This window comes from Schistocerca nitens, chromosome 8, assembly GCF_023898315.1.
Source record: "Schistocerca nitens isolate TAMUIC-IGC-003100 chromosome 8, iqSchNite1.1, whole genome shotgun sequence".
NCBI classification, from domain to species: Eukaryota; Metazoa; Arthropoda; class Insecta; order Orthoptera; family Acrididae; genus Schistocerca; species Schistocerca nitens.
In genome coordinates this window covers 297,917,323-297,944,550 of record NC_064621.1, presented here as the reverse complement: position 1 = coordinate 297,944,550, position 27,228 = coordinate 297,917,323, and the positions used below count along the sequence as shown (strand labels likewise).

General features: G+C 40.1%; 1 protein-coding gene across 1 annotated transcript in view; it reads right to left on the bottom strand.

The window, feature by feature from the left end:
- The window catches only part of LOC126199031 (nose resistant to fluoxetine protein 6-like), a 323,399-nt gene that overhangs the window by 270,402 nt on the left and 25,769 nt on the right, over nucleotides 1-27,228 (bottom strand). Inside the window, exon 2 of the mRNA XM_049935732.1 lies at nucleotides 19,472-19,861. Coding sequence (XP_049791689.1) covers nucleotides 19,472-19,706 — 235 coding nt within the window. The 5' untranslated portion in view covers nucleotides 19,707-19,861. The remainder of the gene's footprint in view (nucleotides 1-19,471; nucleotides 19,862-27,228) is intronic.

Genomic DNA, 27,228 nt, shown 5'->3' with positions numbered 1-27,228 from the left:
TTCGAAGAAACATTGTTTAGGGACTGACAGCTAACAGCTGACATTCATTACACAACAGGAAATAAGAAGTTACTTTGTGTGTGTGTTCTTTTTTCACTACTTTTTTGTAGGGAGTATTTTTAAAGTCTCCCCCATGAACCGTGGACCTTGCCGTTGGTGGGGAGGCTAGTGTGCCTCAGCGATACAGATAGCCGTACCGTAGGTGCAACCACAACGGAGGGGTATCTGTTGAGAGGCCAGACAAACGTGTGGTTCCTGAAGAGGGGCTGCAGCGTTTCCAGTAGTCCTGCGAACGGCTGAAAGCAAGGAGAAACTACAGTCGTAATTTTTCCCGAGGGCATGCAGCTTTACTGTATGGTTAAATGATGTTGGCGTCCTCTTGGGTAAAATATTCCGCAGGTAAAATAGTCCCCCATTCGGATCTCCGGGCGGGGACTACTCAGGAGGACGTCGTTATCAGGAGAAAGAAAACTGGTGTTCTACGGGTCGGAGCGTGGAATGTCAGATCCCTTAATCGGGCAGGTAGGTTAGAAAATGTAAAAAGGGAAATGGATAGGTTAAAGTTAGATATAGTGGGAATTAGTGAAGTTCGGTGGCAGCAGGAACAAGACTTTTGGTCAGGTGAATATAGGGTTATAAATCCGAAATCAATTAGGGGTAATGCAGGAGTAGGTTTAATAATGAATAAAAAAACAGGAATGCGGATAAGCTACTACAAACAGCGTAGTGAACGCATTATTGTGGCCAAGATAGACACGAAGCCCATGCCAACCACAGTAGTACAAGTTTATATGCCAACTAGCTCTGCAGATGATGAAGGAATTGATGAAATGTATGATGAGATAAAAGAAATTATTCAGGTAGTGAAGGGAGACGAAAATTTAATAGTCATGGGTAACTGGAATTCGATAGTAGGAAAAGGGAGAGAAGGAAACATAGTAGGTGAATATGGATTGGGGGTAAGAAATGAAAGAGGAAGGCGTCTGGTAGAATTTTGTACAGAGCATAACTTAATCATAGCTAACACTTGGTTCAAGAACGATAAAAGAAGGTTGTATACATGGAAGAAGCCTGGAGATACTAAAAGGTATCAGATAGATTATATAATGGTAAGACAGAGATTTAGGAACCAGGTTTTAAATTGTAAGACATTACCATGGGCAGATGTGGACTCTGACAACAATCTACTGGTTATGAAATGTAGATTAAAACTGAAGAAACTGTAAAAAGGTGGGAATTTAAGGAGATGGGACCTGGTAAAACTGACTAAACCAGAGGTTGTACAGAATTTCAGGGAGAGCGTTAGGGAACTACTGACAAGAATGGGGGAAAGAAATACAGTAGAAGAAGAATGGGTAGCTCTGAGAGATGAAACAGTGAAGGCAGCAGAGGATCAAGTAGGTAAAAAGACGAGGGCTAATAGAAATCCTTGGGTAACAGAAGAGATACTGAATTTAATTGATGAAAGGAGAAAATACAAAAATGCAGTAAATGAAACAGGCAAAAAGGAATACAAACGTCTCAAAAATGAGATCGACAGGAAGTGCAAAATGGCTAGACAGGGATGGCTAGAGGACAAATGTGATGGTGTAGAGGCATATATCACTAGGGGTAAGATAGATACTGCCTACAGGAAAATTAAAGAAACCTTTGGAGAAAAGAGAACCACTTGCATGAATATCAAGAGCTCAGATGGAAACCCAGTTCTAAGCAAAGAGGGGAAAGCAGAAAGGTGGAAGGAGTATATAGAGGGTCTATACAAGGGGAATGTTCTTGTGGATAATATTATGGAAATGGAAGCGGATGTAGATGAAGATGAAATGGGTGATACGATACTGCGTGAAGAGTTTGACAGAGCACAGAAAGACCTAAGTCGAAACAAGGCCCTGGGAGTAGACAACATTCCATTAGAACTACTGACGGCCTTGAGAGAGTCAGCCCTGACAAAACTCTACCATCTGGTGAGCACGATGTATGAAACAGGTGAAATACCCTCAGACTTCAAGAAGAATATAATAGTCCCAATCCTAAAGAAAGCAGGTGTTGACAGATATGAAAATTACCGAACTGTCAGTTTAATAATCCACGGCTGCAAAATACTAACATGAATTCTTTACAGACGAATGGAAAAACGCAGAGGCCGACCTCGGGGAAGATCAGTTTGGATTGCGTAGAAATGTTGGAACACGTGAGGCAATACTGATCCACGACTTATCTTAGAAGATAGATTAAGGAAAGGCAAACCTACGTTTCTAGCATTTGTAAACTTAGTGAAAGCTTTTGACAATGTTGACTGGAATACTCTCTTTCAAATTCTGAAGGTGACAGGGGTAAAATACAGGGAGCGAAATGCTATTTACAATTTGTACAGTAGCCAGATGGCAGTTTTATAAATCGAGGGGCACGAAAGAGGAGCAGGGAGTGAGACAGGGTTGTAGCCTATCGGGATCACCAATTTAGTATTGGAGGCCAGAGCTGGGGGTAAAAATCGTAGAGGGAGACCAAGAGATGAATACACTAAACAGATTCAGAAGGATGTAGGTTGCAGTGGGTATTGGGAGATGAAGAAGCTTGCACAGGACAAAGTAGCATGGAGAGCTGCATCAAACCAATCTCTGGACTGAAGATCACAACAACAACAACATTTTTAAAATTCAGTAGTTGTAACTTCCGTAGTTCCAATTCTACACCTACTGAATCCTTTATAATTGACGTTGAAATTGGGCAACTATCCCCCACAACATCAACAGCAAACGAACTTTTCAGGAACAAGTAGGAAGGTTTAGTGTCTTCAAATCACTAAATCTGCCATTTATTTCTTCATCCATGTCAGACATCTTACATAAACAATCTTCCACTTCCAACCGACCTTCAAGAAGGGTTTCAGTAATTTTTTTCAGACTTTGAAATGAGCGAATGTTTTAGTTCCAGAGTTCTTCTGGAACAGTGAAAATTTTTTACGCAAGCTATACACACTCTACACGAAATCGGAAATAAATTTTCCCCCCCTTGCAGTTATGGGTGTAGCGCTTATAAATGCTCAACAACATTTGTAATGAAAGCAATATCAAATAACCACTATGGTTCTACTGTGTGCTTTAACTGATGGCCCAATTTATTATTTGTGATAAAGGTAGTTTTAACAAAGTTTTTTTTCTGAGATCAGACGTAAATATAGTTTAATCTCGTGTTTATATAGTAGTGTTACTGCGTTTCTAGCGTATGTATTGTTTTTTATTGTAATTTATATTTTGAGGAGGGATTGTTTGTCTATTAATTATATTGATTAGTAGTAGTTCATTGCTGTTGTTTGGAGTGTGTTTATTTCTCGTTGCAATGTGTGTTATGTGTAACATTGATCTGAATGCTTCTGGCTTAAAAAATGTATATAAATAAATAAATTATATGTAATACGTAAAGAAGATAATTAAACTTGTTTCGGTCGGAAATATTTCTGTTGAGTTTTTATAATACGCTGCAATACTCGGTGTTTTAGGTTCAGATTCTATTATTTATGGATCACATGATTGTGAGTACGAGGTTTATAAAGTTAAAGTGGTCTTGATAGCTAACGGAACTTCTAACCAGCGTCAGTTTTTGGTTTAAATTCTGTGCCCGAATGCTCCTATTCTTGGACGTTAAATTTAAGGAACATTTCCTCTTACATTAAACACACTGTAAAGGTAACTGGTATGGAGTAGCATGGTGGTAATATTCCGAGTCTGTTGTTAAAGGGAGAGGTTCTATGTTTGAGCACACAGGATGTGATTAGCTCTTCTGCATAATTATTTACTTGATCTAAGGCATTTATCGGACTGGACGATATATATCCGAATATATTCCAGCACTTAATGTAGTGCCAGTTCATCTGAAACTAACAGGGTACTAAGAAATGTTTTTTAAGAAAATAATAATTAGATCTGCTGGACGTATGTTTTCAGCAAATAGTTTAATGTAATTAAGTTAACAAAAATAATTTTCTTATAACAGTCATACTGCGAGAACAGCCTTTTTGGAAGAAACGATTATATAAACTACATGTTTATGAGGAAGTACCACTGGTTAGAATAATCAGAACTATAGCCTCACTTCGGAAGCGACAACTTGTTTCAACGTTTTGATGGACCGATTGTTTATCACATGATTTGCCACAGAATATTATGTTATCAGGAAGTGGTGCAAGCAGCTAAAACCTGACCTACGTGTAGTGCACTTCCCACAAAAAATGAATGCTGGACGGGTCACGGGCAATATCTTGACCGTTTTATTTTTCTTGCGCGGATGAGAAATAGACGAATCGGCAACCAAGGTTGAGCAGGACGGCATCTAACCAGGTGACTTTCACTTTTTGTTTCTGAACACACTACATTTCCTACTAAAACAGTTCTGAAGTCCGTATTCAAGGTCGCTAGCACACTCTTGGGCGTTGGCGATCTCTTTGGAGACAACCGGTTCAAACACCAGTGGTGAATAGCTTCATTGCCAGTATTTGGTCGGCATGGGGAGAGAGTTGTTGTCAAAATATGCTTGCTGAACAGACTTGGTACCATCGTTTTAGGTTAGATTGTCAAGGAGTGATGGCATGTGGTATGGTTGATAGTGGTCAATCGGACGAAGAAATTAAGCTGTGCGGACACATGGTGCTATTCGAGAGAAATAGGTGGTACATTCTCCTTTCTCTCTCATCGTCGTCAACGACATGAGAACAGCACTACACTACAGTACAGACGCGCTTATCATAGTCACCTAGACATGATAATTACAGTTAAAGACTCACCCAAGTGGCATGAAGTATAAAGTGTTTCACCAAGTGGCATGTCACACTATTGTGTAAAGCACAGCAGAACTCATGATTTGTTGACCGAAATTCGATAACAGAAACTCATTTTTAAGACGCCGCGTTTTGTAGTGACATTTGTTTTATTGACTTTTGATAACTTTTGAAATTTTGGTATTCTTTTATATGTTTCACTGAAATTTTATGCAAGGAAGACTAGATGTTAACGCCGTGTAGATGACGAGATTACAAGATCTGGCCTCCAAGCTCGGGTGAGACAGGGGAGGAACTCAGCCTTGATCTTTGCAAAGAAGCATCCCTCCCACCGTCCTCAGTCGTTGTAGGGAAGCCACTGAGAACCTAAATCTCGACAGCTAGTAGGGGTCTGAACCCGGATGTTCTCGAATGCGCTTCCAGCGCCTTAATTATTGCACAATCTCGCTCGGTCGGTAGCTGAGTGGTCAGCGTGACAGACTGTCAATCCAAAGGGCCCGGGTTCGATTCCCGGCTGGGTCGGAGATTTTCTCCACGCAGGGACTGGGTGTTGTGTTGTCCTAATCATCATCATTTCATCCCCATCGACGCGCAAGTCGCCGAAGTGGCGTCAAATCGAAAGACTTGCACCAGGCGAACGGTCTACCCGACGGGAGGACCTCGTCACACGACATTTCATTTCATTTCATCTCGCCCGGTATGCAGTACTGCTCCTAATAAGTATCTCCAGGCTGCTGTTTCAATGTGAGGTATACCAGTCGGCCGCGGTGGCCGTGCGGTTCTGGCGCGACAGTCCGGAACCGCGGGACTGCTACGGTCGCAGGTTCGAATCCTGCCTCGGGCATGGGTGTGTGTGATGTCCTTAGGTTAGTTAGGTTTAAGTAGTTCTAACTTCTCGGGGACTTATGACCTAAGATGTTGAGTCCCATACTATTCTTTTAGTAGGCATTTGATTCATAGATATCATTTCTCAAGTCAACACTCCTTTTTCTTAACAGATCCTCATCGTACAGGGATGAACGAGGTATCGATACAAAGGTTTTTTAACCAGATTATGACATACATATCGATTTTGCGTTAAAACTTACAGTTGGGAAAATTTTAACATAAAAGAGACTTTCAACTATCATAAGCAGAAGGGCATCATGTATGCCTAATTTATTAATCACGAATAAGAGACTGCCTTTTCATATTATCTTATTTGCTTTAAAGTACTTATTAGCATTATACAGCATTGCCATAGATAGTAACTGTGACCACTGGTGTAGCCCATTATTTCTGCCCATCGTACAAGTTGACTTTTCTACACAAATGTACTTTCCCAAAAGTGTCGCCTAGAATTGCGATTTCCCTATTGCTACTATGACCTAACGTGTTTACTATAACTGAAAATGCTTGTCGAGTTTAAGTTATAGGTTACGCGGCTCTACTGACAGTCCCTATTCTCTGCCCGTCATATAAGCCGGAACAAACATTCCAAAGGCAAAACACGTTTTTGGACACATGGAAATGTGTGTATAGGGGTGTATCATAAATTCATGATTATTATTTCACGTCGTTCGATTCGTTTTGAAGGATGATTTCTCTTCATTCCCAAAACTACCCTTACCCAGCGACTACACTTATTCCAAAATCTGTCATTATTTAAAACTAAAAAGGTGTGAAAGCTTCGCACGGGTCCCCTGGTTTTCTTTAAATTGTGTTAACAGTACTGAAGGTATTATACGGCTCTTCAACTTAGCTACTTTCCAATATTAAATTGTCTCTGGTTTTGTTTCTGTTTATTTGTTAAAACCAATCTGTAGAATAAGGCATGCTTATTGCCCACTTTATCTTGAACGTAATTACAAGAAACACTCATAAAACAATGAAACTGTAGAACAAGATTAAGAAACAAAGATCCGTGTGTTTTAGATTACAGTCTGTAGTCCCTCACCGGGTAACTAACAAGCACACAGATTCAATGGATGTGCATTACAGCATACAATGCTTAACGATTACGCTTATTACGAATAAAAACACAGGTGTAATATTCTACAATACTTATTATTTATTTCGCAAAAGCTTTCAAATTGTTCAAATGGCTCTGAGCACTATGCGACTTGACTTCTGAGGTCATCAGTCGCCTAGAACTTAGAACTAATTAAACCTAACTAACCTAAGGACATCACACACATCCATGCCCGAGGCAGGATTCGAACCTGCGACCGTAGCGGTCACGCGGTTCTAGACTGAAGCGCCTTTAACCGCACGGCCACACCGGCCGGCGCGCAAAAGCTTTACTGGATGTAATTAGAAAGCTTCAAGACAGGAATTTTGAAAGATAAACAATATCTCTTGGACACATTTGCCCATTGGCAAAGACATCACTTCAGCTTTGGAAAAGAGTAGCGTATACAAAATCACTTGTCATTGTGGCAAATTCTATAGGCCTATAGGTTAGACTGGCAGGGCAATACGCGTCGGCTTGAAGGAACACCATAGAAGTTGGGAACTTAGAAAAGGAGGCTCTTCTACTTCAAAACACCTGCTTAAAGAAGGCCATACGTATAAGGTGCAACATCACATACAACCTTAACGAAGGAAGATGAACTACCTTGAAATAGAGGAAATTAATAAACATATCTCCAACTGCCCAAGCTTAGTACTGCATAATCTGACAGTTTCCTTACTCGCCACTTCTAACTGCTGATACTACTCATAATCCCATGCAGGTCATGTTGTATGTTACACCTCTTACTTACGTGTGCCATTTTTTTCCTCTATTTCAATTACTGTAATTTCTGTTGCTCGTTAAAAAATTTTAACTTTGTATAATCAGAGCTACTTCACTTACCTGCTTACTAACTAGTGTATCTTATCTGTTTGTAACCTAGGACCTCGATCACCATTATTTTGTTCAGCCATTCCCTTGGAACGTGTGACCAAAGTTATTGTTTATTTTATCCTAAGAAATTTTATCTTAGTGAAATAATCTTACATCGCATTTTCACTGGAATAATTCCTCTCGTTTTATTCCTAAATCTAATATTAACAGTTTCATCGCTGGGAACGGAGATACTCGGTAGCTGCACTAGTTTAAAATCTTCGATCCTACAAAAATTATACTACATCACACATTTTTCTTTGCACCTGATGATGACGTAACAGCCGAAAACCGCCTCGTGTAATCCATACTAGCAATATAAATGCGAAATTAATCCTGCCTATTACACTTTCACGACCAAACTGCTGAACCGATTTTGACAAAATTTGGTATGAAAATAGCCTGAACACCGAGGAAGAGCATAGAGTACTTTAGAAAGTGTGTAGTATAACATACGTACTGATTGAAGTCTATAGTGCGAATTATGGAGCAATAATTACTCTTTGAGAAAGCTATTTATTCTTTGACTTCTGAAGTTTATCATATTTGTGGAAATGCTTTTATTGTCTGACCTATTCAGCAAAACACGTTTCATCGTAACGAATACAATGCTTATACAATCCTCTACGTGTTTAATCCATACTTCCGTACTAATATCAGTCACAAGCCCGTCACATTTTAGACGCTGAACGTCATGTGTGCCTATAACTTCTTTGTTGCATCTTAAATTGCGTTGACAGCTCTGGTCAAGCGGTTAGCGTTACAGACTCTCGAACATTGGTTCCCGTCTTCAATTTTCACTTGGATGTTTTTTTTCTGCTCGTGTCTTGATATATGGGTTGTTTCCATCATTATTTTATCATCATAGATGTGTAAGTCACCGGAGTGGAATCCCGAACATCAAAATCGGGGTTTCCTGGCCATAAAAGCCAAACGCACATTTGTATCATTTTTCTGGTACGAGAGCGCAGCCATGGGTAACAGCTGTAAAACAATGCTCATACAATCCTGAACGTGCTTAATGCATGCCAATATAGTTTTCAATACTAATATTATAAATGCGAAAGTAACTCTGTCTGTTACATTTTCACGACTAAACTGCTGAACTGACGTCTATGAAATTTGGCGGAGATAGCTTGAACCCTGACAAAGAAGCCACAGGCTACTTTACGAAGTGTATAATACAAGACAGTTATTGGTTTGAAGAATGTTACGCAAATTAAGGAAAAATATTTATTCTATTAAGTGTTATTTACTCTTTCACTTTTTAACTTTATCATATTTATGAAAATGCTTTTATTTGTCGACTTATTCTACGTAATATGATTTAATGTAATTAATACAATGCTTATTCAGTTTTCAAAGTGTTTAATCCATAATTCCAACTAATACCAGTATTATCAATTACCTTTTTAGGACTTTGCCGCTGAACCGATTCTGATGGTATTTGGTATGGACTCAGCTTTAAGCCTGAGGGAGACGATAGGATACTTTAGGAAATTGTATCTTTTTGAGTATTACTAACATTTGTAAATATGGTGTACGTGAGTGGCATGCAGACGGCGCTGGCGTGATGGTCGGTGACTCTTAGTGTCTATAGGTTATTATCCAACGTTACCGTGCACGTGGTTTTTGGTATTGAGATCCTACACCACCTGGCATTGCTCGAGAGTTTTAGTGGAGATACAACAATAAAATGGGACTGTAAGCCTGACAACCATATTTAAAACTGTTTCTATAAGTCGTGCACACGTAAGTCTAATTTAGCACATAGTTCTAAGAGAGCACAATTTGCGAAAATTACTCGAATCCAACAAACGTCAGGGCAATCTCATGGTCGCCGGAGCTTGGATGCAGAATGTCAGATGACCTTAAGAGCTTCTGAGAGAGTAGAACAGTCACAAGCCCGTCGCATTTTAGACGCTGGGCGTCTTCCAAGATGCTTGAAGACTCGCAACGACGGCACTGATTTAAAGGATACAGAACAAACCGAGAGTCGTAATTTCACATGTGGAAAGGTTGGTTAGTTCATTTGGGGGGAGGGGAATAAACAACGAGATCATTGGTCCCATGGGATTAAGGGAGGATAGGGAAGGAAGTCGGCCGTGCCCTGTCAAAGGAAGCATCCCGGCATTTGTCTGAAGTAATTTAGGGAAATCACGGAAAATCTAAATCAGGAGGCTGGACGCGGGTTTGAACCGTCGTCCTCCCGAATGCGAGTCCTGTGTGCTAACGACTGCACCACCTCGCTCGGCACATGTGGAACGTGGGAGGCATTTGGTGAGGCTGCATTTGATTATGATCTATTAACTGACTATGTTAGTCATAAATTAGTCACCATAAGGGGGTGGATCATAAATGTCGGCATCATAATGCATTAAAATGGAAGGGAGAAACGGTTGGTATGTGTTGCTTTGGTGGCAAAACCTTACATCCACTACTAGGTAATCGAGGGAAATCCCTAAAAACTCTACTTCTTCACGAATGTAATGAATCGAGGCATTTTTAAATATAATTAGAAAATGTTTTCGGATTCGACATACAGCAAAATAATAGAAACACCTACATTATGTACCTATATAGCGGCACTGCATACATTTTTCACACATACGTCTCTACACCACTGTATAAACAGAAATGTTGTAAAAGTACTAGCTTTCTTATACACCATCACTCGTCACAGCAAAACTACTGGTATGCGAGCGAAGCAGTGAGGTAACAGCTAGTAAATGATAAATACTGTAGAATATTACATCAGTGTCTCGCACGTTTTCATGCATCATGTACAAAATATTGTATCAAGAACTGAGGGAACAATCAGTGAGATTCGGCTATGTTTGGATTGAGGTGTCTCAGGCGGAGCATGAGGATGTTTAGAATTTCAAGTCGCGGTGTTGTCGAGGTGAAGCACGAACTCATTTGATAGGCTTAAGTGTATTGATGATCGTTTTGCTCGAGGAGTCGTCCCAGCATTCGCTTATGGTGATAATGAAAAATAATCGAGTTTGACGGATCATGTTTTTAAACTTGGTTCTTCCAAACGATATTTCGGTATCTTAACCACGGCAGATGACCTGTAGACATATAGGACGAACCTAATTCCACCGACAAGATTTTGGAGATTTATCAGGGGTACTTTCCGAGTATTTTACTGTAAGGGACCCATGGTCCCCACTCTTAGAGAGGTTATAGTGTAATAATGTAATGATGTATATTTGTTACAACAATTATCTTTACTTCTGTAAAATACCTTCACAACAATGAAACTGGTTGTAATATGCATTCAGCAAAACTTCAGAAAATACCGAGCAATGCAACAACCCTCAGAAGAAACAAACCCGATACAGAACCAAACACTACTATACGCAAGGGAAGAAGAGTGAAGTGGTCATTGCTGTTGGCAGCAAGAAGAATCTTTCATGAAGTTCCAACATACCGATGGAGGATAGGACTAGAAACTTGGATCATTAAATCTTTATTTTCCTTCAGTATCCATCGCAGTTGTAACAATAGTCATTTCTTTGTGGTGACTAGTTCTGGATCATCATGTCCATTTTCAAACCATGGCCTTAGATGTAAGTGGAGTGAAGGAGCTCCCAACAGTGTACGTGTCAATTATCAGATATTCATTATTCCTCACCAGTAATCATTACATAGATATAAAATGATAACTTCGTACAAGCATACAATGTGATTTCTTGCGTTGCTGCGTTCGATTAAAAAGAAATCACATTGTATGCTCATACGAAGTTTATCATTTTGTATCTGTGTAATGACTGCTGGTGAGGGGAAATGAATGTTTGTTTACTCACATGTGCATTGGTGGGTACTGTATGATTACACTTACATATGAGACCGTGATTTGAAAATGGACGTGATGGTCCGAAACTAGTCACCGCAATGAAATGACTATAATCACAACTGTGACGGAATTGAAGGAAAATAAAGGCAGTATCTTGTTTGTAGCCAAACAAGACACATAGTGCATGTCGAGATTTGCGCTTCTGTGCAGATGTTTTCAGTGCAATATAGATACAAACAAAGCCGGTGGGTCGGGGGGGGGGGTGACGAGGGGGGGGAGGCGCTAAATGGAAACGAAATGCTGTTACCCTGTAGCGAGCCACGGGAAACAAAGGATTCCTTAAATGAAAATGCTTAGAAAATACCCTGAACAACCCCGGAAATTTTGTTTGCGATTTCCGTAAAGAAGCAAAGTATCTAATTTCACTTGGTTCGTGCAAGACATTTACTTTTTCAAAGTAACCAGATCTCATCACACTTGAACCACAGAGAATGAAGACTACATATCCTCATTTTATACTGGTATTCCGGTGATGCAACACACTGTTTAGTCCTTATCCGACATGACGTATTTCCTTATTTGGGTATGAAATCACGAACTTCCGCGTAAGGCAGCAAACGATTTTCCTCCATGATGCATGTTTCCATCTGCAAATACTATGTTTTCCGTTGCAGTCTTTGTCTAGGTTAACATTATGCATAGTTTGATAATACCTTCATGGAAAGTATTCCGAACAGGCAGTCTTCAAGAGTAAGTCACACAAGTGCTTTAAACTGACAATGAGCTCATTCTTAACACTGCTGCAGGCAGCTAAAATATGAGTAACAAGAATCTACTTGTTATAAAAGCTTTAACGAAGCATTTCTGGCATGGCCCAGAATATCATATAATTTCTCAAAGGTTTTTTCGTCGCTGTGCCATATCTCCCCTACTATATAATAATAAATTACTGAGACGTCATTTTCAAGATTTCGTTCACCGCTAATGACGAAAAATACACAAATCGTTTAAAGTTATTGTTTTCATTAAAAAGCTTTATTTTGAGGACTTTTTATAATAAGAATGTAAAAGGTGCCATCTACTGACAATCTGTTTAACTAACAGGCACCACAGCTCTAGCAGTTGTTTTGATTCTTTTCACAAGCGTCGTCTATTAACGATTTTGCTGATACCAGTCGATGCGAAGAATTTAGTAGACGCCGTTTATTAAAAATCTAAATTTAATATTGTGCACAACAGCGGGCGGAGTTGTTTACTTTCTTTAAGTAAGCATTGTATTCTGGGCGAATAAACTGAATTATATCAACGTTCATCATCAGAGGTAAGTACCGTTTATAACTTGATTTATTTCACTTTTAATTCGTCATTACTTCACAGCCTCTGCAACGTTATGTTACACTTCTTCTATTCTCCTAATCTCAATACCTATAATCTGCATTACCAACAAAGGTAAAACAAACATTTATTGCCGGGAATATTGATATTTCGTAACAAATGAATAATTACAATAAGTTAAAAACTTGCAAATAGCTGGTAACTTTTTTCTTATATATTTCAGTTTTCCACGACGCCATTGAATTATTAGTTAAACTGGGTAACGGTGAATCAGAAAATCAAACAGATTGCTTCAGTGAAGCCACCAAAACATTGTTATTGCAATTACGGGTATTTTATTACCACCATATTCAGTGACATACAAGCCAATGAATAAATTGTTTCGCAATTCTATTCAACGTCGATCCTATATCCAAAAATTGATGACTGTACAACAATTAATGAATATGTCGTATCTAGTTTGTTAGCTACAGAGGCAAAGGCTTACCTCAGTTCTGATTCTGTCCAGCTTGAAGAGATAAGCAATGTTCGATTGTATCCCGTAGAATTCTTGCACCCTTTAAATCCGTGTGGTTTACAACCTTATCAATTGCATTTAAAGAAAAATGGTTTTATTATGTTCATTAGAAATCTTAAAGCTAATCGGGAATTAATTAATGGTGCAAGATTATGGTAACTCGCTCAGGCGAGTACATCACCACAGTTAAATTCAGTTATTTCGATACAGCTGTGCCTCAAACCCCGTGTTAATGTCACGCCTTCTGATCCAACCATAACTTTCCAAATAAGAAAACAAATCCAAATAAAAGTGGTCATCGGTATGACAATAAAGTACAAGGTCAGACGCTGCAAAAGGCAGGATTGCATTTACGAGAACCTATTTCTTCGCACGGACAGTTATACGTGCCTTTTTCACGAGTTCGAACGTTTGCGGTAAAGACACATACAACCAAAAAGTAAACCATAATCACACTCTACCTGCTAACACTTATTTCAAAGAAGTTTTGCAAAATAAATAATTAAAAAAAAAAGATTAATCTGACAGATAATATCTGCATTTTATATGTTTCACAGTTAACCATACTGTTTATAATGATATCGACTTTTTGCGATAAGACTAATATTTAGTACGTACTATTCAAAACGTAATTCCTTTTATTAATAAAAACTTTCATTTACTTATTTCTCCATTACTATATTAGCTAACGAATTATTTGTACGAGTCAAAAAGACGGAAAGAACTTTATAACAAGTATGGCACCAAGTGGTAACCCTATAACTCTCTTAACATGTTATTGGAGATAAAAGTTTTCCGCGATGTCAAACTCGTACAAAACATTGTTGGGTAAAACCACGGGCTTTCGACGAAATCCTCTATTGTCTTTGTCAAGAACAATGACTGTCGTGGCTGCCTTCCGGTTCTCCTGCGTACGTCATCATTACGTCATAGTGCCAAAGATTCTGCCCACATCTGCACTGGTGGTGCCAGTGCTCTCATAGGAACATAAACAGTTCAATACATTACTCCGTGTCTACTCAGCGTCGATAGCTCGCTCCTACGAAATACTTTAAGTTTATATCCGGTGCCATTTTCGAAGTTGCTCTCACACATTCTGATTCCTACTGCTTCTTTAATAACATTATCCTAGTACGTAGAAGCGTGGGATACTGAAAATCAAGAACTTGAGAAATCAGCAATTACTGAACAGTGACAAGTAAAGACACTATAATATCTGATGAGACTAAAGATTTGTCACAAAATAATTTTAATTTCAAGTCTTTTTTTTTTTCGCGATTTCCATATCTTTGTCTGACGACCGACTTAGATTTCAGATACGCGCGCGCTTCGTTCAGACATCGCTGTAGTCATTTTCGTTGTATTCGCTGACTATTATGTTATAAATGACAGAACGACCATTTTACGAACCCCACTTCTGCGATAGACCACTTCCGCGATGGATCTTGGATTGGCTTCACTTCAGTTTTCGTGCTTATTGAGTCGATTAATTAGAATAAATCTTGGGAATTATTTCACGGTCGAGATTATGTGGGATGCTTTCTAAGGTAACGTAACTGTGTAATGAATAAAAGAATTGACAGTGTGAAATTATTTATAACTGTGCATTATTTACGGATCCTTATCACTGAAGTACTTCAGATATACTGATAATTATCTAACCATGATTAATTCAAAATATAAGTCCAAATTTTGTGATCTCTGGACAGCTAGAATTTCAAGATCGGTACTCGGAATAGTTTCTGTTTCGCTCAGATAGAGCGTCTGCCATGTAAGCGGGGTACACATTTTCATCTGTCCTCGTTGACGTATGTCAACGCCTGTAAGCAGCTAAGGGTGTTCATTTCATTGTAATTTCATCTAACGAGCTGCTTGGTCACCGATGGAATCTGTTCTTTCGGACATGTCCGAAAGAACAGATACCATGTTAGTAAATATATAGTTAAGGCTCACCGGTCACTTGACCATCTTCTTCTTCTCTGCGAATGCACAAACAGGGCTCGAACTCTTACGGGAATCGGCAACGCGCCGCGAGTAATGAGTATAATGGGCGGGGGCACTACGAATATAGCACGGGACAATCGGTGGCTCAGATGGATAGAGCGTCTGCCATGTAAGCAGGAGATCCCGGGTTCGAGTCCCGGTCGGGGCACACATTTTCATCTGTCCCCGTTGACGTATGTCAACGCCTGTAAGCAGCTAAGGGTGTTCATTTCATTGTAATCAAGATTATAAAGTCTGCAATAATTAGAAAGTTTATTCAATGCCGCGAGAGTGTCGTACTGAAAACTATAATCCGTTCATCATAAGAATAAACCTGATGTAAACATTGCACTATGTGTTATTCCGCATTTGCTTGAACCTCATTGGATTCCCGTTTCACGCGGGACTGCAGCCAAGATGTGTTGAGTACTGTCAAGTACGATAATAACGGTACGTTTTGTGCTGCGCGTTACGCGCACATCGACTTAGCGATAATACGGGACAACAGCTTTACCAGCGCATTTAACTTAGACAGCACTGGCCGGTCAGCTGGTACAGCTAGCCTGCAGTGACGCGACCAGCTGCAGTTCATACGAAATAAGAGGCGAGCAGGGCAGCAATACAGCTTTGTACGTCATGTAATTTTTAAGCAGAGTGAAATAATACACTGAAAATCTCCCACAACACGCTCCTTGGACGAATAGACGAAAACCGCAGCACGTTATCGTTTTTAACTAACGTACTATTGTAATTGAAAACAAGAATGACGAAAATTCTTAACTTAACCAGAGGGTAGTATTTCTGCATAAACCGTGTGTAACGTAAGAGAGCACTGAAGGATTTCACAGTATAGTTAAATATTGAAGCAACTGAAGGTATTACTTACAGTCAGTTGTCTGGTAATCTCTTAGATCCTTCCTTATCCGAATCCGAGAAATACATTTGAGTTCACCTGCTACGTTGATAAAGAACCTATCAATAGAATCCACGAAGCCAACCAGACGTAGTATTTTCTCTTCTTTTATGACAAGCCGTTCTATACCCCGCCAGCGTTCGACAATGACGTCCCGCCGCTTGGCTCCAGATCAGTTCCGTTGGGTTCATATTGTGATGGTGCAGTAGCAAATGTGAAAATGCAGCATTTGTATGATGTGCTCGATGCTGTGAAAATGATTGTTTTTCATCTACCTCTGTGGTACAAAGCGATGGAAACAGACCAAAAAGACGATTTTGTTTTTCATTTTTGTCTTAAAAATTAAATTGTTATGTTTTCTTAATTTAAACAACTTTTATGAACAGTCTTCCGTAAAACATCGATAATTAAGAATTTGCATTTGCAATGGAAACAAGAATTTCGCGTTCAGTATGTAATTAGAAACAATAAGACGTGCATTATTCACAAAAATGATTATGAGTTTTATAATAACGAGATGTAGGTATTTCAAATTGAACGAGGAAAAAAAGCATACTGTAAAGATTTGAACCAACGCTGTAATAACAACAATTCGTTCATATTCTATTATGCTACCGATTGCATTACAAATCTGTTGTGAGATTCTGAATGAACTGCAGTATATACAACGGCAGAAAGTCTTCAGAGCCGATTATCTCCGTAAAATTACGAAAAACATTAAGAACAGCCTATTTCTCTGCACTTTTTAACCGTGTTCCACTCGTGTATTTCACTGCGGAACAGAAAGCAGCCCCAGCCACTTTTATACTGCGCATTAACAGCGCGACAGAGCACAACGCTGCAGAGGCCTTGACTGTACATGGTTTTTGAACTAAAAACTACGTAGCTAAAGCGTGATTAAGAAAAACATTGATGGCTGTTAATACAGCTGAATACCTTAAAGTTTCATGTAACGTAACTCAGTATTAAGATATCTAATACAAAAGTAAGGCCTACTTCCAAGAGCGTAATAATACCAGTGTACGTGTGCTACGGCTTCTGACCAATCATCGCGTTTGTGTTTGTTTACATCAGGTTTATTCTTATGATGAACGGATTATAGGACCAGTACTCGGTATCAATTACCGCTACTCCCGTAGTAGTCGTTATTCTATAAGTGTCTGACAAGCGCTATTATACAATACTTTTATATACTGGGATTCTGGTATTAAATAAGCAGTTGGAATTAGAATGTAGGAGAGCAACTTCAACTGGGCAACAGGTGTAATCTTTAGCAGAGCTTGGAAACGAGCTCTCGGCATTGAGAAGACAGAGAAATGCACTGAATTCTTTATGTTACCACGAGAGCGCTAGCACCACCAGTGTAGATGTGAACATTATCGCTGGTAAAATGACGTAACAGCGAATGCCTCTCGAACACTAGAGGTGTACTGATATGGGCTATAAATGATTACCGCAACAGCGTACACGACAGTCAGTTGTTCCCGGATGGGGGATTTCGTCGAAATATCGGGATTCTATACGGATCTGATGGGAAAAATAAAACGAAAATGTTAGTAGAGTGCACCATGTGACACAGGACTTAATAGCAACGTTATTTTGAGGTGGCGATTATTTACCACTTATAAAAATTGTTGAAAAATCATGGTTGCACACGGCTGTACTAGTCAGTTTCTTACATTACCAGTTACAATCATAAACAGACCACATTCAGGTGCTGTGTGACATTATAATCAGATGTTACAAGCCAACATCTCCATTTAACTGTAAATCAGGATCACAAACAACGCACAGCGAATCTGTGGCGAAACACATGGTAACAACTTAGCATCAAATTTGTAAACTGTCATGATTATCGCCTTGGGCTGCTGATAAACTCTTTATTTTTTACCCTGTTGACTGATCATCATTACTCACCAACATCACTTAATGCATATTAGGCGAATATAAAATCATTGACGTCAGATACTAAAACTATGAACGTTTCACTGTAGCCACATCGTAATGTAAAAACATTGATATATATAAATACTGATGGAAAATGCCCTCTTTAGGGTTACATCAGCAATCGGCATTAAAGCTGTGAGCGCATGCATACTGTGATTGTTGAACATTGTACCTCAAAAGAACAGCTTGTTACGTAGTGTCTCAAGTGATACTTTCACAATCAATGACAGTTGGCAAAGAAATGTGTCAATACTAAGTAAATCTATTATACATTTATGTAATAAAGCGAATTAATAATTCATGAGTTATATTTGGATGGGCCTTCTCCCAGAGCAATCAAAGAAACCACAGTTATGGCCAGATTGGCCAGACGAAATTAGTTCCCTCTGGTCGCAACACGTACCACCAGTTTGTATATTGACGTTGTAACTTATATTGTGATACGACAACAGTGACAAGTTCACAGTTTTGTTATCTGACGGCACTCATTTTATATTCGCTTAATACGATGCTGTAAATGATTTTAAGAACCTGGTGATAGTCAGTGGACTGAAGCTGGTTGTTTAAATAAGGATTTAGCCGGCCGGAGCGGCCGAGCGGCTCTAGGCGCTACAGTATGGAGCCGCGCGACCGCTACGGTCGCAGGTTCGAATCCTGCCTCGGGCATGGATGTGTGTGATGTCCTTAAGGTAGTTAGGTTTAAGTAGTTCTAAGTTCTAGGGGGCTGATGATCTCAGAAGTTAAGTCCCATAGTGCTCAGAGCCATTTGAACCATTTTTTAAAATAAGGATTTCATCAGCAGCTCAAACCCATAATCATGACAAGCTTGGGGCAACACCTTATGAAAATATCACTTAGTATCAACTTTGTTTCTGATGAATTCTTCTCGGGTTATCAGCCGAGTGGTGGCGTCGTCTTGCCGCAACGTTTCAATGAGTTTCGTACCCATCATCTTCTGCGAGAAGAATTCATCAGTGGAATACGCCGAGAAAGACTGAGATCGCTTATAACTTTGTTTCTGATATTCTGATGATGGGCTATGCTCGAAACGCGCCAATAAAGCTTTTATAACAACTGGATCGTTGTTATTTTAGCGAATTGAAGCAATGTTAAGAGGTTCTCAGTGGACCGTATAAGAGTCACAGGTTTTTGTGCCGCAAGTTAAACTACAACACGGGTATTTCATATGGCGAAACGATGTGTGTGACGCTAGCAAATGCGCAACGGCTGAGCCGCCAATTTTGTATCTACGCCTGCATTAATTTACAATGTCCTACATTTAGAGCTGGCTGCCATTTGGTAATGCAGAGGGCCACAGTGCGCCCTCCGCCACAAACCTTCGCCATCGTGGTCGTCCTGCGTCGCGAAGAGAGCTCGTGAGCCGACGGCGTCCCAGCGCGGCGCTGTCGGCTCGGCCGCTTGCCCGCTGCCCTTGCTGAGGTTCCTGCGCACCGCACGTTCGAGGCCCAGCGCAGTCGGCGCTGCTGCGTCGTCGCAGTCCGTCGCCCTCGCTGCGTCTACCAACAGCAGCAGCAGCAGCACGCATGCCGAGGCGGACCATCTCCGCTTCATGGCGACCGAAGACTGGTCTGCTGGCTTGCTGGCGCGAGCCGCCGCGGACAGCCTGGATAGGGGCGGCCGCGACCTTGTCTGACGCACCGTCGCAACCTGTTGGCCGCCCTAGGCGCCGCTCACGTGTTTCTCGACCCGGGGAGCGGGGTATCAGCCTGGAAAAGCAGACAACACTGTCACGTGACACGTCTCTTGCGCCACTACGCGCATCTGGAACGATTACTGTCGAGGGTAAAGCATGTTTCGCTACTCGGCTTCATTCCTGCTGCTGGTTCTCAAAACAAACATGGGCTACGCAGTTTCACGTAGGATAGAGGAATCACTGAAAAACTAGCAACCAGATAGATTTTTATATAAGTCTACACGCACTTATTGTCGCTGTGTGTTCCTCTTGAATAGGAACTGGTCAGTGCAACTTCTTTCACCACGTATTGTAGAATATGATACAATGCTTTATTTACAAATCAATCCAACAGTATACAAATTGTAATTTATGTTGACCGTTATTTCGGCAATATAACTAAAATAGTCTTACATACGTGATTATAGTTCTTTACAGACTAATGGAAAATCTGGTAGAAGCCGACCTCGGTGAGGATTAGTTTGGATTCCGTAGACATGTTGGAACACTTGAGGCAATACTGACCCTACGCCTTATCTTAGAGAACAGATTAAGGAAAGGCAAACCCACGTTTATAGCACTTGTAGACTTAGAGAAAGCTTTTGACAATGTTGACTGGAATACTCTCTTTCAAATTGTGAAGGTGGCAGGGGTAAAATACAGGGAGCGGAGGCTATTTACAATTTGTACAGAAACCAGATGGCAGTTATAAGAGTCGAGGAACATGACAGGGAAGCAGTTGTTGGGAAGGGAGTGAGACAGGGTTGTAGCCTCTCCGCGATGTTATTCAGTCTGTATATTGAGCAAGCAGTAAAGGAAACAAAAGAAAAGTTGGGAGTAGGTATTAAAATCCATAGAGAAGAAATAAAAACCTTGAGGTTTGCGGATGACATTGTAATTCTGTCAGAGACAGCAAAGTACTTGGAAGAGCAGTTGAACGGAATGGACAGTGTCATGAAGGGAGGGTATAAGATGAACATCAACAAAAGCAAAGCAAGGATAATGGAATGTAGTCGAATTAAGTCGGCTGATGCTGAGGGAATTAGATTAGGAAATGAGACACTTAAAGTAGTAAAGCAGTTTTGCTATTTGGGGAGCAAAATAACTGATGATAGTCGAAGTAGAGAGGATATAAAATGCAGACTGGCAATGGCAAGGAAAGCGTTTCTGAAGAAGAGAAATTTGTTAACATCGAGTATTGATTTAAGTGTTAGGAAGTCGTTTCTGAAAGTACGTATTTGTATGGAGTGTAGCCATGTATGGAAGTGAAACGTGGACGATAAATAGTTTAGACAAGAAGAGAATAGAAGCTTTCGAAATGTGGTGCTACAAAAGAATGCTGAAGATTAGATGGGTAGATCACATAACTAATGAGGAGATATTGAATAGAATTGGGGAGAAGAGGAGTTTGTGGCACAACTTGACCAGAAGAAGGGATCGGTTGGTAGGACATGTTCTGAGGCATCAAGGGATCACCAATTTAGTATTGGAGGGCAGCGTGGAGGGTAAAAATCGTAGAGGGAGACCAAGAGATGAATACACCAAGCAGATTCAGAAAGATGTAGGCTGCAGTACGTACTGGGAGATGAAGCAGCTTGCACAGGATAAAGTAGCATGGAGAGCTACATCAAACCAGTCTCAGGACTGAAGACCACAACAACAACAACAACGTGTTTATAAACAGAAAACATGAATTTATCATGAAATTCGTTGTCTTTCAGACGACATAATTATTTTTATATTTTGGATGTACACTCTAAGGAAAATGACTGACGCACCACGAAGGAATTATCCGGATTGGACGGAAATCTTTATACCCTGAAGAGTCAAAGCAATTGGTGCACCTGCCTAATATAGCGTAGGGTCCCCGCGAGCACGCAGAAGTGCCGCAACACGACGTGGCATGAACTCGACTAATGTCTGAGGTAGTGCTGTAGGCAACTAACACCATGCATATTGCACGGCTGTCCATAAATCCGTAAGAGTACGACGGGTTGGAGATCTCTTCTGAACAGCACGTTGAATGGCATTCCAGATACGCTCAATAATGTTCATGTCTGAGGAGTTCGGTGGCCAGCGCAAGTGTATAAACACAGAAGATTGTTCCTGGAGCCATTCTGTAGCAATTCTGGACGTGTTGGGTGTCGTTTTTTCCTGCTGTAATTTCCCAAGCCCGTCGGAAGGCACAATGGACATAAATGGATGCAGGTGATCAGACAGGATGCTTACGTACGTGTCATCAGTCAGAGTCGTATCTAGACGTATCAGGGATCCCATATCACTCCACATGCACAAGCGCCATACCATTACACAGCCTGCACCAGTTTGAACAGTCTCCTGCTGACATGCAGGGCCCATGAAATCGTGAGGTTGTCTCCATACCCGTACACGTCCATCCGCTCGATACAGTTTGAAACGAGATTCGTCCAACCAGGCAACACGTTTTCTGGTCATCAGCAGTCCAGTGTCGGTGATGATGTGCCCAAGCGAGGCGTAAAGCTTTGTGTCGTGCAGTCGTCAATGGTACATGAGAGGCCCTTCGGCTCCGAAAGCCAATATCGATGATGTTTCGTTGAATGGTTCGTTCTTTTTGATGGCCCAGCATTGAAATCTGCAGCAATTTGAGGAAAGGATGCACTTATGTCATGTTGACTGATTCTCTTCAGTCGTCGCTAGTCCCATTCTTGCAGGATCTTTTTTCCGGCTGCAGCGATGTTTGAGATTTGATGTTTTACCAGATTACTGATATTCACGATACACTCGCAAAATGGTCGTACGGGAAAATCCCGACCTCATCACTACCTCGGAGATTCTATGTTCCGTCCCTTGTGCGCCGACTATAACACCACGTTCAAACTCACTTAAATCTTGATAATGAGCCATTGTAACAGCAGTAACAGACCTAACAACTGCACCAGACACTTTCTGTCTCATATACGCATTGCCGACCGCAGAGCCGTACTCTGCCTTTTTACATAACTTTGTATTTGAAAACGCATGCCTATACCAGTTTCTTTGGCGCTGCAGTGTATATGACGTACATATACAAACAATTTCAGAAACATTGGTTGGTTTATTCAAGAGAAAGCTCCATAAACTGAGCAAGTTAATGATTTGGTCCACCTGTGGTCCTTATGCAAATAATTATTCTGCTTGGCATTGACTGATACAGTTGTTGGATGCCCTCCTGAGGGATATTGTGCCATATTCTGTCCAACTGGCACGTTATATCATCAAAATCCCGAGTTGGTTGGAGGGCCCTGCCCATAATGCTCTAAACGTTCTCAATTTGGGAGAGGTCCAGCGACCTTCAAGGTCAAACTAAGGTTTGGCAAGCACAAAGACAAGCACTAGCAACTCTCGCAGTGTGATGGGGAGCATTATCTTGGTGAACTGTAAGCCCAGGATGGCTCGCCATGAAGAACAACAAAACGGGGGGTAGAATATCGTCGACGTACAACTGTGCTGTAAGGGTGCAGCGGGTGACAAAGAAAGGAGTGTTGCTGTGAAAAGAAATGGCACCGCAGACCAGCACTCCTGGTTGTCGAGCCGTTTTGGGGACGACATTTGGTTGATATTCCACTGCTGTCTGGAGCGTCTCCAGACACGTCTTTGCTGGTCATCGGTGCTCGGTTTAAAGCAGGGTTCATCACTGAAAATTGAAAATAATTATACTCCAGTCAGTGAGACGGGAGGCCGAAGACGTGTCTGGAGACGCCCTACACAGCGGTGAGTTACCAGGCCGACTGTCACCTGTCATACAGCCCAACTACCACGAACGATGGTCTCGGGTGACATTTCATTTCACGGCATTACCCCTTCGGTTGTCAGCCGTGGCACCCTTACAACACAGTGGTACGTCGACTCTCATTTCAGCAGGATAATGACACAGCGAGAGTTTCTGCTTCTTGTCTTCGTGCTTGTCAAACCCTGCTTTGGCCAGCAAGGTCGCCAGATCTCTCATGAACTGAGAACCAGCTCAGGATTTTGACGATCAAACGCACCAATTGGACACAATTTCTCTCAGGAGGACATACAACAAGTATATTGATCAACGCCAAGCTGAATAACTGCTTGCATAAGCGCCAGAGAAGGACCAATGCATTACTGACTTGCTCAATTTCTGTAGAATAAATCATCCAATTCTTCTGAAATTGTTACCATTTATTTGTCTGTACACTGCTTCGTGATGACTGGGTGTTGTGTGCTGTCCTTAGGTTAGTTAGGTTTAAGTAGTTCTAAGTTCTAGGCGACTGATGACCATAGATGTTAAGTCCCATTGTGCTCAGAGCCATTTGAACCATTTGTCTGTACATCTGTGTCACATCTACCGATTTCGGCCCTGTTCGGATAATTCCATCGTTGTGCGTAGCTTTCTTGAGTTACAGGTGTTTCATATATGTAATTGCATTTGAAGTCATTGATATTTATAATAATTGTAATTGTATTCAGTGTATCCATAATTGTTTTGAAAAATAAGGTGAAAGATGTTTTTTCATGAACAATCAAGTAATATAACTTTCAAAATGGTTCAAATGGCTCTGAGCACTATGGGACTTAACTGCTGAGGTCATCAGTCCCCTAGAACTTAGAACTACTTAAACCTAACTAACCTAAGGACAACACACACATCCATACCCGAGGCAGGATTCGAACCTGCGACCGTAGCTGTCTCGCGGTTTCAAACTGTAGCGCCTAGAACCGCTCGGCCACTTCGGCCGGCAAAATATAACTTTCTCTGCATGTAAAAAATCGATACGTAACTGAAGCATATATGAGCCACTTTGCAAGGTATTGTATCGCTGGTCACTTTGCTGTGAAGTGAGGAGTTCAATTTTTGAGTTATGGTACTAAGAACTGGTCGGGTTGTGTTTGTTGAAAAATGGTAAATTGCGTGGCCTGGATAAAGCTTAATTTTGAATGTTTCTTAAAAACCGATATGAAGTCGAAGTTTCCTGCAATATCTATATTATTTCGTCGCACATATTTCAAAATAAACCCTACTTCCTCTCGCAAGAAGAATAACTGTACCGCTAGACAGAAAGCCAATGAATAATTTATCGATCTGCAAAAGTGTACTGCAAGTACAAACTGTTAACCTTGTTTTTCTAACTGCACTTGCTCATTCTAATATGAACATTTTATGCAAATGCTAGCTATACGTCGACACGCTTTGTTGTGCCTCAGTCTGCTTAAATGTAAATGAAAAAAAAAGAGAAAGCATACGTTTCTAAGATGTGTGGCAATTGGATACATGTCCTAATCTCATTTTCTCCCCTTTCTCTGTCCGCCTCCCCTCCTCCTTTCTTTGTCCATCTCCTCCTCCTTCCCCCATTCTCTGTCCATGTTCTTCTCCTTCTCCTCCCTCTTTTCATATACTCCTGCCCTCTCTGTCTCTCTCCTCTTCTCTCAGTCCATCACCTCCTACCACAGTTCTGTCCATCTCCTCCTTCCTTTTTTCTACGTCCATTTCCTCCCATCCCTCTGTGCATCTCCTCTTCCGTCCTCTCTCTGACCTTGGGCGTTGTTTATTGTTACTGAAAATTCAAATTTTGTAGTAATATTCTAATTATAAACCAATAAACCATAAATACAACTTCCCTGTTTGCTAACATCTCTTAACGTTTATTGCAATAACGTGTAAAATTTTGAAGTAATTCGGCAAAGTATATTTTGAGATCTTTGGTAACAATATTTTTCTTTATAGATTACATATGATATAGTTATATACTATATGTATTGGCACCTAAAAACACATCCGTGTTAGAATTCAACGTTATTTCAAAATTTCAAAGCAATCTGTGAAGGACTTTCACAGTTTGAGATTTTGAAGAAACGAACATCCACGTTTGTACTTGTACAAAATGTACATGTTCCTAATCGGAAATCTCCGAATGATTTTGACCGACTGCTATGAAATTTTTATACAACGTTCCATTGGTATAGACACGTGTTTTTATTTACTTATTTTTTAAATATATGTGACGCATAAATTTATATAAATTTAGTAATGTGGCAATATTGTTACAAAAGTCTCAAAAAATTACATATACATATACTATACATCATATGTTAAAAAATTAGGTACCTCAAAATACGCCCGTATTAGAATTCAACGTTGTGTCAAAATTTCAAAGCGATGGGTCACGAACTATCTGAGACTAACGATTTTGAACAACCAACAATTACGTTTTTATAATATTTCCCCTTTTATTACATGTGTATTACCTATATACCAGCTGCCGTTCCAGTACATATATAAAAACACGTGAGTATTCGAATGCAATGTGTGTCACAATTTCAAAACAATGCTTGAAGAACTTTCAGAGCTTTGAGACTTGGAAGAAACGAATATCTACGTTTGTACTTATATAGAAACTGTAAACGTTAATCCCAAATCTCCGAAAGTCTTTGATCGAAGGCTTTGAGATTTTAACATAACGCTGCATTGGAATACGCATGTGGTTTTATATACCTCCTTTATTAATATATATAATACATAATTTTTTTAAAATTTACTAGTAGGGAAACTTTGTTACAACAAATCTCAAACACACACACACACACACACACACACACACACACACATATATATATATATATATATATATATATATATATATATATATATATATATATATATATATATATATATGTGTGTGTGTGTGTTTGAGATTTGTTGTAACAAAGTTTCCCTACTATTAAATTTTAAAAAAATTATATATATATATATATATATATATATATATATATATATATATATATGTGTGTGTGTGTGTGTGTGTGTGTGTGTGTGAAAGAAATAGGTATCTAAAATCACGTCTCTATTAGAATGCAACGTTATGTCAAAATTTAAAAGCAGTCGGTTATGAACATGGTGTTGAACATACGAACATTTACATTTTTATTTATTCTGATGAACAAACTAAAATTTTGTGAAGTTTGTAAAGTTTTAACATTAACAGTATTGTAGTCAACATAGCACAGAGGCATATTACACTCTTCAGTGTCAACCCTTTTGCTGGCAGCGTCTTCACCTACGATTCCGATGTCCCCAGTCACTCTGTAGCTGTGATAGGCAGTAAAGAACCATCTGAATACAGTAAAAAAGCCATGTTTACTAATAAATGATGCGAACTGGGGCTGTCAAGCAAGAACACCTCAAACTCACTAAGAGCAGATAAATCTGCACCTGAACGAAACAAGGAAAATGTACTGTGTAGGGCGTGGCCTCAGAAAACCACAAAATGAGCCCACCCCTTTCGTTCGATCGTAATTTTCAAGGCCGCATAGAAGTTGACTTGCTTTTACAAGACTGAGTGAACAGAAAAGAGTTGCATGCCCTTGTGCTCCCCTGGGAATTAAAAAAATGTGTCACTGAATGTTAAATAGATCACAGAG